Source organism: Falco naumanni, chromosome 8, assembly GCF_017639655.2.
Source record: "Falco naumanni isolate bFalNau1 chromosome 8, bFalNau1.pat, whole genome shotgun sequence".
Classification (NCBI taxonomy): domain Eukaryota; kingdom Metazoa; phylum Chordata; class Aves; order Falconiformes; family Falconidae; genus Falco; species Falco naumanni.
This window is the reverse complement of record NC_054061.1, coordinates 16,900,759-16,913,337: the sequence shown is the minus strand read 5'-3', so window position 1 is coordinate 16,913,337 and position 12,579 is coordinate 16,900,759. Positions and strand designations below refer to the sequence as shown.

Genomic DNA, 12,579 nt, shown 5'->3' with positions numbered 1-12,579 from the left:
ATCAGCCATAGCTTGTATAATAAAACTGATTATTACAGAAAGCACATGCAGATGATGTTCTCACTTCTTGTTTCCCAGGCTGAATATTATTCTTGCATCCAGTAATTAATCGCTAGTGAATTAAAATTAGAATACATTGATTATTGAGAACAGAGAGAGGAAATCTTATTAAAAAGTGTTCAAGAAAAAAAACTTTTAAGGGCAAAAGGATAGTATTTAAATACATATAAATGCAAACAGATTTTTAAATTAACTGTTTAGTTTGGCATTTAATAGCCACTATAAAAGAATAACCAAGAAATCTCAATAAATACAAATGTAAACAGCAAGGTTGTATCCAAAAATCCCATTTTGTCCCTTCTTTTTTGTTGTTTTTCTTTTCTTCTTTTGTACTATAGGGATATTTGAGACCTGGAGACTGGGAAAGCAGAGTCCTTGTTTTTTGATTTAGTGTTCCAAGATTATTTTTCCCTGAGGTACATCAAAGCTAGAGGGACAAGGGCTACTCTGTTCTGCCTGACTCTCTAAATGTCCCATTTGAAACCAGCGTGACTTGCTAATAATTTGGATTGAGTGCATAACTCATGATTATGCTGGATGTGGGGACAGGTCCTTCTTTCCTTCATTGTGTTCACAGAGTCTGTGAACAGATCAGAGCCTGCTGAAATTTGTTTGCTTATAATTGTGACACACACTCTTCCCACTGCCAGAGCTGGTTTTCTAAACCTCAACTTCAAGCTGGTGTAGTAGCTGAGAAATATATTCATGTGTCACCAAAAATACAGCAACAGTCTATTGACAGGGATCATATAAATTGCAGCTTTCACCTCCTGGAAACTAGTTCTCATTTGAAACAAGGGAGGCGGCCCTTAGTGGGAGGCCAACTGGTTTGTATAAGAGCCCACTCAATGTCACCAAGACCTTTTGTGTCTCATAGCTCTTGCTCTCGTTGTTACTCATATATATGATTTATTAAATCATATTTGAATTGCATGCATTATTTTGGTTTGATTTTTAATATAGGTTTATTTCTTTTTCAATCATTCTCAAGCAACTTCACCTGGTTATTAATGTTTCACAGGTAGCAACAGACAAGGACAATGGCATCTTATTATACAAAGGAGACAATGATCCTTTGGCTCTGGAGTTGTACCAAGGACACGTGAGGCTCATCTATGACACGCTGAATTCTCCACCTACCACAGTATACAGGTAAAGAGCTAAGCTGTACCAAGCTTAGCTTGATTTCCAAAAAAGATGGAGAGGTAGGATTTTTCTAAGAAACGTGCACGGGAGAAGAATGTTTTATTTTACTTCAAGGTATCTCTTGTAATTAGGTAAGAAAATCAGAATAAAGACTTAGCTAGAGGCTGCATGGTTAAAAATTGGCATTTCTTGGCAATGCCAGTGATACTGTGTCCTACTGTGATACTGTTGTCCCTTCTTATCTACTCTAAAGATTTAGTTTCTGGTGAATGTCGTCCTTCAAATAGTTCCAAATAATCACTTTCTTTGATGTTGATATTTAGCATTAATTTACTGAATCAAGATAGAACAGGGACTGTGCAACTGCAGGATTAAACTGTGTCAAATAGGAGGAGAAGGGCTGAATTCCTCTACAGGGTGACTGCTTTTGGAAGAACTCTTACCTATATCAGTAGTAACTACACAACCATGAAAAAGCACAGATTACAAAGGTAAGTTGTAGGGCAATTTGACCTTCAGACACCTGACTTCTTGGAAATGCCAGACCCACGGGTTTTATTCATTAGTCACAAGAAAGAAAAGCAAATGTAAAAGTGAAACCCATGCACAGAGGTATTTCCCTAGGAAAGAGAGAATTGCTGCTCATGTCTTCCCCTGCCCCTTTAGCAGCCCTCTCCCTGGGTTAACTCCCTTCTGATTAAAGCCCTGTTACTCCAGTTCTTTTTGTGTAAACATGCAGTTGTGACCACCATGAGCCCTTTTGGGTTCAGTGTAGTTTCATGGCAATTGTGGATGGAGAAGAGGTGGATTTCCCAGCCCACCTTGCTCTTTAAGGAGGAGCATCCTATTAGAGCAAGTGAAAAGATGCCACCAAGTATCACCAGCCAGGATGGGCCTTGTACTTTTTATGGAAAGTTTTCTCAGTACTTGGTAAAACTTGAGTTTTCTTTAAGGGGAATGGTGACTTGTTTAAGAAAATGAAAAAATTATTTCTGTATAAAAGCAAATTAGATAATACCAATGCAGTCTTGATACCAGGAGAAGCAATGGCTTGTCTACTGTAGGAATGATGAAAGTAGTTTGTTAGTGATTTTCACCAGCTGGATAGGTGTGAAAAATTTCTCTGTGTGTGGCTGCTAATCCTAATTGATTTCATGGTTGAGCAAAGCTGAAGTTGTTAAACAGTTTTATGCCAATAATTAGAACATAGGCAAAAGCTCGTTACGTGTGGGCAGCACAAGGGGTGACAGGTCGGTGTGGATGCTTGCTCTGCATTGTCAAGGGCAGAGTGGTGTGGTGATGAGAGCTGTTGCCATCATCACAACACTTTATGGATCTGCTGCCGTCTGGCAAAGTTGCCAGAGATGGCGAGCAGCAGTGTCCTCATTATTCCTGTGCCCTTCATATTGATCAAGGAGGAGGTCTCCATTCAGACTGACACCTCATTACCATAAGATTAATGGCCTGTTCTCTACATTTTGTACTGTGTGATCTGTTGAGATGGGAAAGAAGCTGCTTAATACGATGCCCTTTCTGAAATGTCACTCTAGTCTTTTATTGGTTTAAGGAGTGGAGCAAAATGGGATTAGCATGGAGCTTGATGGGAAGAGATTAGGTTGATTGAGAAAAACTGCAGCTAAAGAATGTCAAAAAGGGCCTCTAAATAGATTAAAAGACTTGTTTTCCTTAAGGGCTGAGGAAGGGGGAGGGAACCTGCTTCTCTCCTTACAGTCGCGGGATTTAAGGGTAGAAGGTGTGAGTGGATCTGGTTTGACCTCCCTGTATATCCTGTTTGACTTTTAGCTAAAGCATAAACTCTGTTTGGCTAAGGCATGACTTCCAGTTTGGCACCGAGTTTTGACAGGAAAACACCAAATAATGGAAAATACCCCATTTCCTTTAGTCGCTTGGACAGTGGTCAAACATTTCCATTATTCAGGCACTGGCCATAATTTCCTAGTTGTGTCATTAATACCTTTTGGATGCTTTAGAGGCTTCCTCCAGGGAAATGAAGGTCCTTTTACACCTGGTACTGGCTCCCATGAGTTTTATCTGTCCTTTTAATTGCATTGTCTCCTAACTTGCACTTCGATGAAATGAACAGCTGATTCATGTGATGCATTTTCCCTAAACCTTAAGAATTTGGGGAACCCTTTTCTGCAACTTCTACGATTTTCCATTAAAATAGGATTACTTGGAGAACCTGTAACATTCAAATCTTAGCCTCGCCGTTGGTAAAAAGTTTGCTTTCCCTATTGCCTACTCCTTGTTGTCTTGTTTAGATGCCTCACTTAAATCTCAGTCTCAGCAAAAGTGGACTGTTTGCCTTTGAGAAGCTCTGTTGAAAGACTATTAGATTAATTTTCACAGGCAATATCAGGTGCTGCTATCCTCCAAAGGGGTCCACTTCTCGGAAGAGATGAGCACTGCTTTGGCTCTTGTTTTTCCTCAGAAGAGTCTGCCAAAAGAGGAGGAGGCCTTAAAATTCTGCCTGGTGGGAGCTTTGCCAGCTACAGCTGCAGGAAATCTGTAACTGACCTGGTCCTGTGTTGTAACTGAGATGTTTTGCTGGCTATGAAATATGGGTACTCCCATGGCGGGATGTGGGAAGTCATTGGCAAGCCACATTATCTGTAATCCTTTGTCAGAGTCTCTGTAAGATTTACTAACAGTACTTCAGAACAGTAAAATTAGCAAAGTACTTGGCTAATGCAGGTAATATCCTGTAGGGATAAGATAAAACCTGTTGTCAGGCAGTTGGGAAGCCAGCAGTGAGTAAGGCGTACTTGGTGGTAGTTTTCAATAGTGTTTAGCAGAAGGGTGCTGGAAGGACAAAGTACACAGTGTGTTACACTGCACAACTCGCCCTCAGCATACAGCCAGGGTGAAGGTTTGCACCAGCCCTGTGATGTGTGTGCTCTGAACTCGCTATTGTAGTGTATTGTGCGGGTGGCCTTGCTTCGCAAAACTGTTGTAGGTGACCGAGGGCAAGGATGTGGCATAATACCCGACTGCTGGCGTGCCGGGCAAAAGCATTTTGTGTACTCTGGGAAAGTAGGTCATCTCTGGCTATTGGAGTGGACCTCTTCTTATATCTTAGTTGCTCCTTTGAGTAGATTGAAGTAGAGCTGCAGACTGCTGGAAAAGCCCAAGATCAACTCACTGTACATTCAGATTTATGTCACATGTATTCATTCCTGTGGTATGTTTGGATAGAAAGGTTAAAGTTGACATAGAACTTTTCTTTCATCCTCGTCAGGTAAAGGTCAGCAAATGTCCAATGGAAGACTACCTAAATTACGTTGCCATTTATTGTTAAGTTAGAAAGAAATACAAGTTAATGCATGAATATGCAATGATTGAACTCACCTTTTTAAAAGAAAAGCTGACTGGTCTGTTATTGGAACTCCTCACCTGTAAACTGCAGAGTAACAGTTTCTTGGATGTCATAATAAACACCTTACAGAAGATCCATTTGTGAAGTAGGATTCCTATTTGTTGCTTCTTTTATTCTATTTAATTGCTCTGTAGATGCACAAATGAGAACAGAAATCTGTTTCCGAGTGCTTTATTGACCTCCTGGTTTCTGCACTGTTGAGAGTTACTCTTCAATGCCATGACAGCCCTTAGTACAGAGCCATCGGCGAGTTCTTGAAATAAGGTAAATCATTTACACAGATACCTTACTTTAATTTAAATATGCCCCTTACTTTAATTTAAATATGCCAGCTGAAGAGGAATGTGCTGGTTTTAGTTATCACCATGCTCTAATCACTGAAAGTTTTGAATTAGTAAATTTTAAAAATTCTGCAGTTTCAGCATTCAGCCATTGATACTGGTATCTGTGTAACTGTACTCTATAGGGAGACTTCCTATTTTCAGCCTTTTTTCTTACATCTGTTCCTTGAACTAGAGATAAGAACTTACTTGTAATTATTTTTTTTTTCTGGTAAGTTTTATGCTACTATGCAGTCATATTGATCTGGATGCTAAATTAATCCTTCCTAATAGAAATGGAAAATAGAAATTTGACATGTACTACTGATGTAATTCCCTCCAGAGTTCCCAGATTGCCATGTTGCATACAGACTGTCATATCTTGTAAAGAGCAAGATGCAGGCGTCATTGGTGTAAAATCATGTGTTCACGCAGGCTTCCTGACAGCAGTGAAAAAGGATGCAGTTAGGAAAAGATAAGAATTAATTGTATTTGTCTTTCTGGAGAGCCTACACCCAGATTACGTTATAATTCCTTTTAAAAGTATCATTTCAGAATCTGTTTTCAAAAATGCTACGCTATTAGAGGTATTTCCCATAGATTGTATCATGCAGTTCTCATGGTTTGGCTAATTCCTGCATAGCATAGATGGATGTTCTTGTGGTTAAAGCAAAAGGCCTGAAATCAGGGAGCTTAAATTCTTACTGTATCTGCCTCTTATGTGATGACTGTGGGATGACAAATTAAATCTGGTTGTCTGTGCACACAAAGTACAGAAATGCACAAAAAAAACCCAGAAAAAAGTGTTTCAGAAATGTGCTGCGGGTCACCAAAGGGTGAGCTTCCTTCTCCCTCCAGGCTGTGGAGCAGCACAAGGCTTGTACCCCAGCAGCATCTGCAGACTGCCTGTGCCATTCCACCAACACAGCCTCTGCCCGTGGCGGGGCCTGGGGAGCAAGCAGCCCGGGTGGCTACTGGCACCCATCGCCCAAAAACAGGTTCCTGGCCATGGCGCTCCCAAATTGAACTTAGTAGTGCTCAAGGACTTTGGTCCTCTACTCACATTTCATAGACTTCTCTCCACTCTTCTGGTGCTGAGGTTGAACAGTTGCTTTGGTGATGGAAGAACTTCCACATCTTCCAAAGATACGGGAGATGGGATTTTTGTGTAACTGATTCTCTTTAGCTGCAATTGCTTATCTGCAAAAAAGCCGGTGAGGCTTCACCATTAATTCACTGCCTTCTAGGGAGGAATGTGCTGGAGGAGTGAAAGCATTAATTATTCTTAGGAACATTATTAGAGCTTGTCAAACTCAGTTTTTACCAAAAGTCTCTTTGCAGAGCTCACTACATGACTGGTCCTTTTCTTCCTAACACCTGCCAAGTCTGCAGCCTGTGCTGTGCCTGTCCTTGGTGGGATTGCTGTTTGATACTTCTGGATGGGCTCTGCGCAAACTGTTTTTCAGAGATTCCTGTGAGACATCACTGAGCTCCTAACAATTCTGCATATTTGCAATTCATTTTATTCTCTCTATCACACACACTTATTTTTTCAGGTACTCCTTAGGGATTTTGCATCAAATATAATGAAGGGACCCAGTATTAATCTCTGACCTGCACAGTAAAAGTTGTAAAATTTGAATGTACTTATACATCTTGCATGAGGCAAGGTGAAGGACAGATGAATTATTTTTTGCCTTATAAAAGGCTCTGGTGTATTTAAATAGGACAAAAAAGACAAGTGTGTGAGTTCTTGTCAAACTACAGACATTGCATTTCCCTAGTTTTTCTTGGATTTTTGTGTGAAAATGTAAGGCCAAGGCCTTAAAATATCATCTAACTTTTGTCATTATTTTTCGGAATCAAGTATGTGTTTTCATGAAATTTAGAAACTTCCTTCTGTTGAGATGAAGCTTAAGAAGGGTAAAGGTTTGTCTTTTAGGCTGCCTGAGGACTTAGCAGGCAAAACTTTGTTAAGCTGAATTAAAGTTTTTTCTTTGTAAATCTCTTCAGTATCTCTTGCAAGAATGATAGTTCCTCATCTCTCCCCTCTCTCCTCACCTCTGCCCTGCTCATTCTCTTTAGCGTAATAGCTGAGTACCCAGAAACACTGCGCTGCGAACCCACAGCCTTATTTCTAACCTTATACCTATGTGTAGGGTGCTTCAGGGTAAGATGTTTTATCAGAAGGTGGCAAAACCTTTCACAAAGCAAGTCAGCATCGGTGTGTCTGTGTTCCAGGTAGGGGAGGTTAGGAACAGGTTGTCTAAAGCCACTTGCCCGGTAGTAGTGACAGCAATAGAAGTTACATTTGCGGACTCCCAGGTCACCACCTTCAGGGCCCAAAATCTGGGGCTATCAGTCTGAGTGACACTCATATGTCCCCTGTCAACTGAGGTCAGGCTGCACCAGTACGTACAGGTGCTGCCAGTGTGCCCAGGCTGCTGGCTTGCCCGCAAACCCATGACTGGGGCAGGCGCATGCTTGGCTTTGGCTCCCCCTGAGCATGCACCACTGAAGTTTGAAGAACTTATGCCACAGTCTGTGAAAGCAATAAACACAGTAGCTGCTCCCCTGCCATAAAGGGTTTCTGCCATTTTAACTCATTCTTCGAATTAACTTGTATTGTGACTCCTCAAAGTTAAAGCAGAGATGTTATTTGTATCCTTTTCATCGGGAATGTGGCCATCCACACCATCACTGTCACCTTTATCATTGTTGTTTGAAAAAATCACAATACTACTGTAGACCCAAATCAATTTCAAGCAGGTGGCAGAAGACAGTCCTCCTCCTCCTCCCAAATCACTTTTTAAGCAGACTGTGCTGGCTTTAATGCACGGACAGCATACGAGTGAATTGTCACTAGTCTGTGTATTTTGTTAAGCAATTTGATTTGTTATTTTCTAAAACAGACACCCATTAGCTGGTCTGTACCCTGTTACTTTAGTCACTGTGTACTTCTCCTCTGCACAGCTCCACCTCTACCTCCTGGCAGCTCTTTCCCATCTGAAGGGGATAGGAGGGAAGCCAGAGCGGATATGCTGTGTCCAACCCCACTGGTTGCTTTGTTGATCAGCAGCCTTTTAGGAAGACTTATGCAAAGCAGAGGAGTGCAGGACACATATGTACATGGAACTTTAGTGCAATAACACTATAATGCTGATTTCTTTCAGCACAGAATAATAATAAAAATGTAATAAAGTCAGCAAGATGCAAGCATTAATCCCAAGAAGAAATGAGAGGTGATGAGATAGGGATAGTGCATAACTAAACAAAAGCAGGTGGGAACACAAAATAAATCAATGTGTTAAAATACTCTGAGGTCAGCCTCTAGTTAGAGTCTTAACTTCACGACATATTGGCCCCATGCAGCTCCTCTCTCTCCTGACTGTATCAGACATGTCAGAGGATTACACCTAAAGATAGAAAGCAAATCCTTCACAGTTACAACATTTTACAGTAGAAAGTGATAACCATTCAGTTAATACCATTAAGGATTTTCAAGAGCATCAAGAAGGAAGATGTTTGCGCTTAGAAGTTTGCTGAGCTCTAGAAGTAGTTCAGCACCTTGCAGATATTATTGGTTTTCATGTTCAAAGTAGTCTTGAGTTTATGTAAAAATTAATGGTGAAACTAAAAGTTGTTCTCTACAGTGATTTGACTGTGACTAATACAGCTCTACCATCAAAAGAAAGTTGCTGCTGGAAAAAAAGAAACTGACATTATAAATTAAGGTTTTCACCTGTTTGTTAAATTTAGTAGTTGCGTTGAGATTTAGCCAGTTCGATTCAAACCTTAAAAATGCCCAGCCAAACCAAAAGTAATTCTGAAATAACTATTTCTTCCACCCCAGCAGATAACCTGATTTAGTCATTTGGCTGTCCATAACATGGTCTTGCTGTTTCTTCTAGTGAGAGCATCAGTGAAACCATGAGAGTGGTCCTGGCAGCTCCCAAGCCCTCATAAATTAGTGCTAAAGTTAGTCCACCTTCTGAGCAATCAATTTGGTGTATGTTGGAAACACACTCTTGTGCTGCACTCTGTTTCCAGCGAGTAACTGGAAGAAAGGTGTGCAGATGGATTTTAAATAGTATTTTCAGGTCATTGGTCCAGAGGTATATTGCCAGAGTTGGTTAATACTGATTACATCAGAGGAAGGTTGAAATATGCTCATAATAGACAATGCTGGAATAAATCTAATCGTAGTCAAAATGACTTTATAAACTTCCTATGTGCTAATGACTGGCTCATGTCTTGAATTGTGAGGGTTTTGCATGTTGTAAGGCAAAGCTAATATAACATAGTGGGTTTTTTTTCTGCCTGTAAATTTCTTGTAAACATGATGACTAACACAAAGTTTAGATGTGTACCATGTGTGATGGATTTATATCCCATTTATACCAAGCGCCAGGCTCTGGATTCAATAGATACAGCCTCTGTTAGAAGTGCATGCGGAGCTGGCACCGAGGGCAATCACAGAGGTGCGGCATGGTTCTGTGCACAATTATTTCATTGCTTCTTCCCAGCAGAGAAACGTGACCCACAGCTCTGCGTTTGCCAGCATGCCCCAATGCTGCTGGAAAAGGTGGGTATGGCAGCTGCTATTCTGGTTGTCAGAGCAGTGGATTTTGTTTATTTTTGTGGAAGAAGAGGCATACAACTGGAGGTGTGTTGCCACAAATGAGGTGGAAACAATTTCATTTCCTGGCCATGTATCAGGTTTCTAAATAGACACAGCTCTTTTTTTTCTTGGGGCTTAGCCTGCAGTTTCAGATACAACCCATCATTCTCTGTCATTCTAATTGGAAGCCTTTTAATTGCATTCTGTAGTGGCTGTGCTCCCTGCTGCTAAATAGCAGATACCTTCATATTTTCCAGAGCTGAAAAGGGGATAGATGGTGTAAAGTATTCCCCCTGATGAAATGACTCTGTGAAGACACTTGATGGATTTCCTCATCAGAACGTGAGATTTGATACCCAGTTAAATGGTAGAGCTGCATTCAATAGTGTTTGATGCTCATGCTAAAAAGAAAACTCCAGAACCCTGTTCTGTTCCTAGCCCTGGTGGGACAGGGGGCTGTGCTGCAGCACGTGCTGGTGTGTGCCACCCAGCCATACACCAGCACCACCCCTGCGCTGGGCAGGACATGGCACTCGCTGCTCTGCCAGCAACTGCCTTCCTCTGGGCTGTTTGCAGTGCCATTTTCTTTAAGGCTATCTGATTTAATGAGTCCTGCCAGCATTGCAGAATCTATATGTGATTGGTTTTATACTCTGTATTTACTGGGTTTTTTATTTTATATGATGCATGTTACAGTAAAGACACTGAGATGCAATAGCTCATTGCACTGCGATACACTGTGTGCCGTGATGTGCAAAATTGTTCTGGTGGAGTAAGATGGGGAGGCAGGAACGCTGTGATCCGTCACTCAGGAGAGGCCTTGGACTTGAAGAGTTCATTCAGGCTGGTTTTACTGCCATTACGCTTGCATTTAACAAGTTCTCAGTTAGCAGAATGAAGTATTCAGCTCTGCAGAGACATGGTGATACTGCAGGAGAGCAGCGCAGCTTCACTCCTGGACAGTGGGGTCGGAGGCAGGTGTCAGACCTCTTGCCCATGTCAGGGACACTGTGAGGATCTGCTGCAAACAAGGGGTGTTTACCCCGGCCGTGAATCTGACCCTTTTACGAATAATATAGGGAAAGAGGTCAGCATTGTGTTAATTGCATGTTGTAGTGGTGTAAAAAATGTTCTTGCTTTTCCTTTAGAAGGTCTGTAATACAATAACTTTCACTGTTGGCAGGGGTGCTGCAGGAATTGAATTATGACTGGAAATTAGATATGCATAGCCTGGCCAAACGATCATTAAGGGAGATATGGTAATCAGCTGCCAGTGTTTAAGGGCTGTAAACACCAAGAAGAGAAAGATGGTTTATTTGGGTGGTCTACAGAGTTGTAAGTAGGAGAAAAGGTATAAAACCAAGCAAATTAAAATGGAGGTATCAAGGAAAAATATCTTACTGTCAGTGCTCTCAGCCTAGGAGACCTAATGCTTGAGTCATGTAAAACAGGATTGAACACAACAAAGGAGAGTATATTTTAAGCTGAAAGTGAACTTGAGTGTTTTAATATCTCTTTCACCTCTTATTTCCCTAGTCTTGTGTTTCATTAGCATTTTTCATACTTTTTTTCTCAACATGTGGTTTTTATTTGGCTTCTGAAGATAGAGTGCTTGAAGTGATGTATTATTGTAGAGGTAGCACAAACACTACTCCAATTATGATTTTGCCTTTGTTGCCATGGAGAAGTTTAAATCTATTTTAGGCCAAGGACTGATTACAACTGGAACTAAGGGCAGGAGGTAACTGTAACTTGGAAAGGTGAAAAACCATCAGCACTGGTACCTGAAGTCAGCCTGGCACAGAATGAGTTTCACCCCTCCCAAATTGCTAACATCTTGGTGCGGTTCCCTGCAGGTCTCACCTTGTGTTTCTTGATTTTGGTACCTTTTCTCCAGTGCCTGCTCTTCCCATGTCTTGTAAGCTCTTTAGGCTCTCTTGGACATGTACTTCCGCTTATTCCCTTCTACTTTGAATGTTTTCAGAGATTATCCAAGTTCAGTATTCCCCATGGCCTTCACTCCCCCGTCGCTTACCATCCTTGTGTTTGCTTTGTTCTGTGCTTCAAATGAGGCATGTCCCCATTAAGACAGAGGTCAGGAAAGTCTGGAGACTGTAGCTAATGAATTGATGTCCTCATTTGCATAATTGATGGTTATACATTTCCTCAGTGACATGGTTTGCTGTGATACTTAAAGCTATTTTGGTTTTTGAGTTATCTGTCCTGCTGTTCTCTGCTGTCTACACCAAAGGTATATTATATGTCAGTGAAAAAAACTAACCCCAAAGCCCAAATTTTACAAGTTCAAATTGAATGCTTTAATCCTTTAATGCATTTCTGTTCACTGGCATATTTATAGTGGCTCAGCTCTAAATCTCTCATGGATATTAGCGCAAGGGGAGTCAGTGTTTATAACATCTGTGTGTGCTTGGGGCTGGAGTAGTGGGGAAAGAAAATACAGCAGGGAGAAGAGAAATAGATCAAAAATGAGAGTGGAAATCAGTTATTTTATATATTCCCTCGGGTTTTATGTTTAATACACATCCTTTTCCCTTCATTTCTTTGTGTTCTGGAGTCTAAGCCCTCAGGGGAGGCCATGCCCATGGTGTGTGCACAGTGCCCTGTGCAATGGGTCTGTTGGCTCATCTTGCTGGAATTGCTCTGACAGATGAGGCCAGCTCCCTGCAATATGAAATTTTAATGACTTTTATAGAGCCCTCTCTAGTTGCCTCCCTTCCCTGTGAGGGTAGCTCTGAGCTTCCCACCCACGCACAGGGGGAACAGAAGGTACCGGACCCCAGGCCTTGTCACGAGCTTTGGAAGCTGGGCTCTCCTCACACACATAGTATTTTCCTCTTTGGTTTCTTGGCTAAATGGGATGAGACGCCACGGCCAGCTAGCTCTCAGTGAGGGTAACCTTGATGAGAGTGATGATTGTGCAAGGCACGTAACCTGGGCTGTGAAAAAATGAGTGCAAAGGAGAAAGGCGAGGGGTGCTGCTGGGTGAGGAGCAGCAAGCGCATGCCCTTTGCTGG

The 12,579-nt window shown here is 41.6% G+C and overlaps 1 protein-coding gene across 1 annotated transcript in view; it reads left to right on the top strand.

The window, feature by feature from the left end:
- Nucleotides 1-12,579, top strand: part of SLIT3 (slit guidance ligand 3) — a 530,317-nt gene that overhangs the window by 502,766 nt on the left and 14,972 nt on the right. Inside the window, exon 33 of the mRNA XM_040604595.1 lies at nucleotides 1,082-1,212. Coding sequence (XP_040460529.1) covers nucleotides 1,082-1,212 — 131 coding nt within the window. The remainder of the gene's footprint in view (nucleotides 1-1,081; nucleotides 1,213-12,579) is intronic.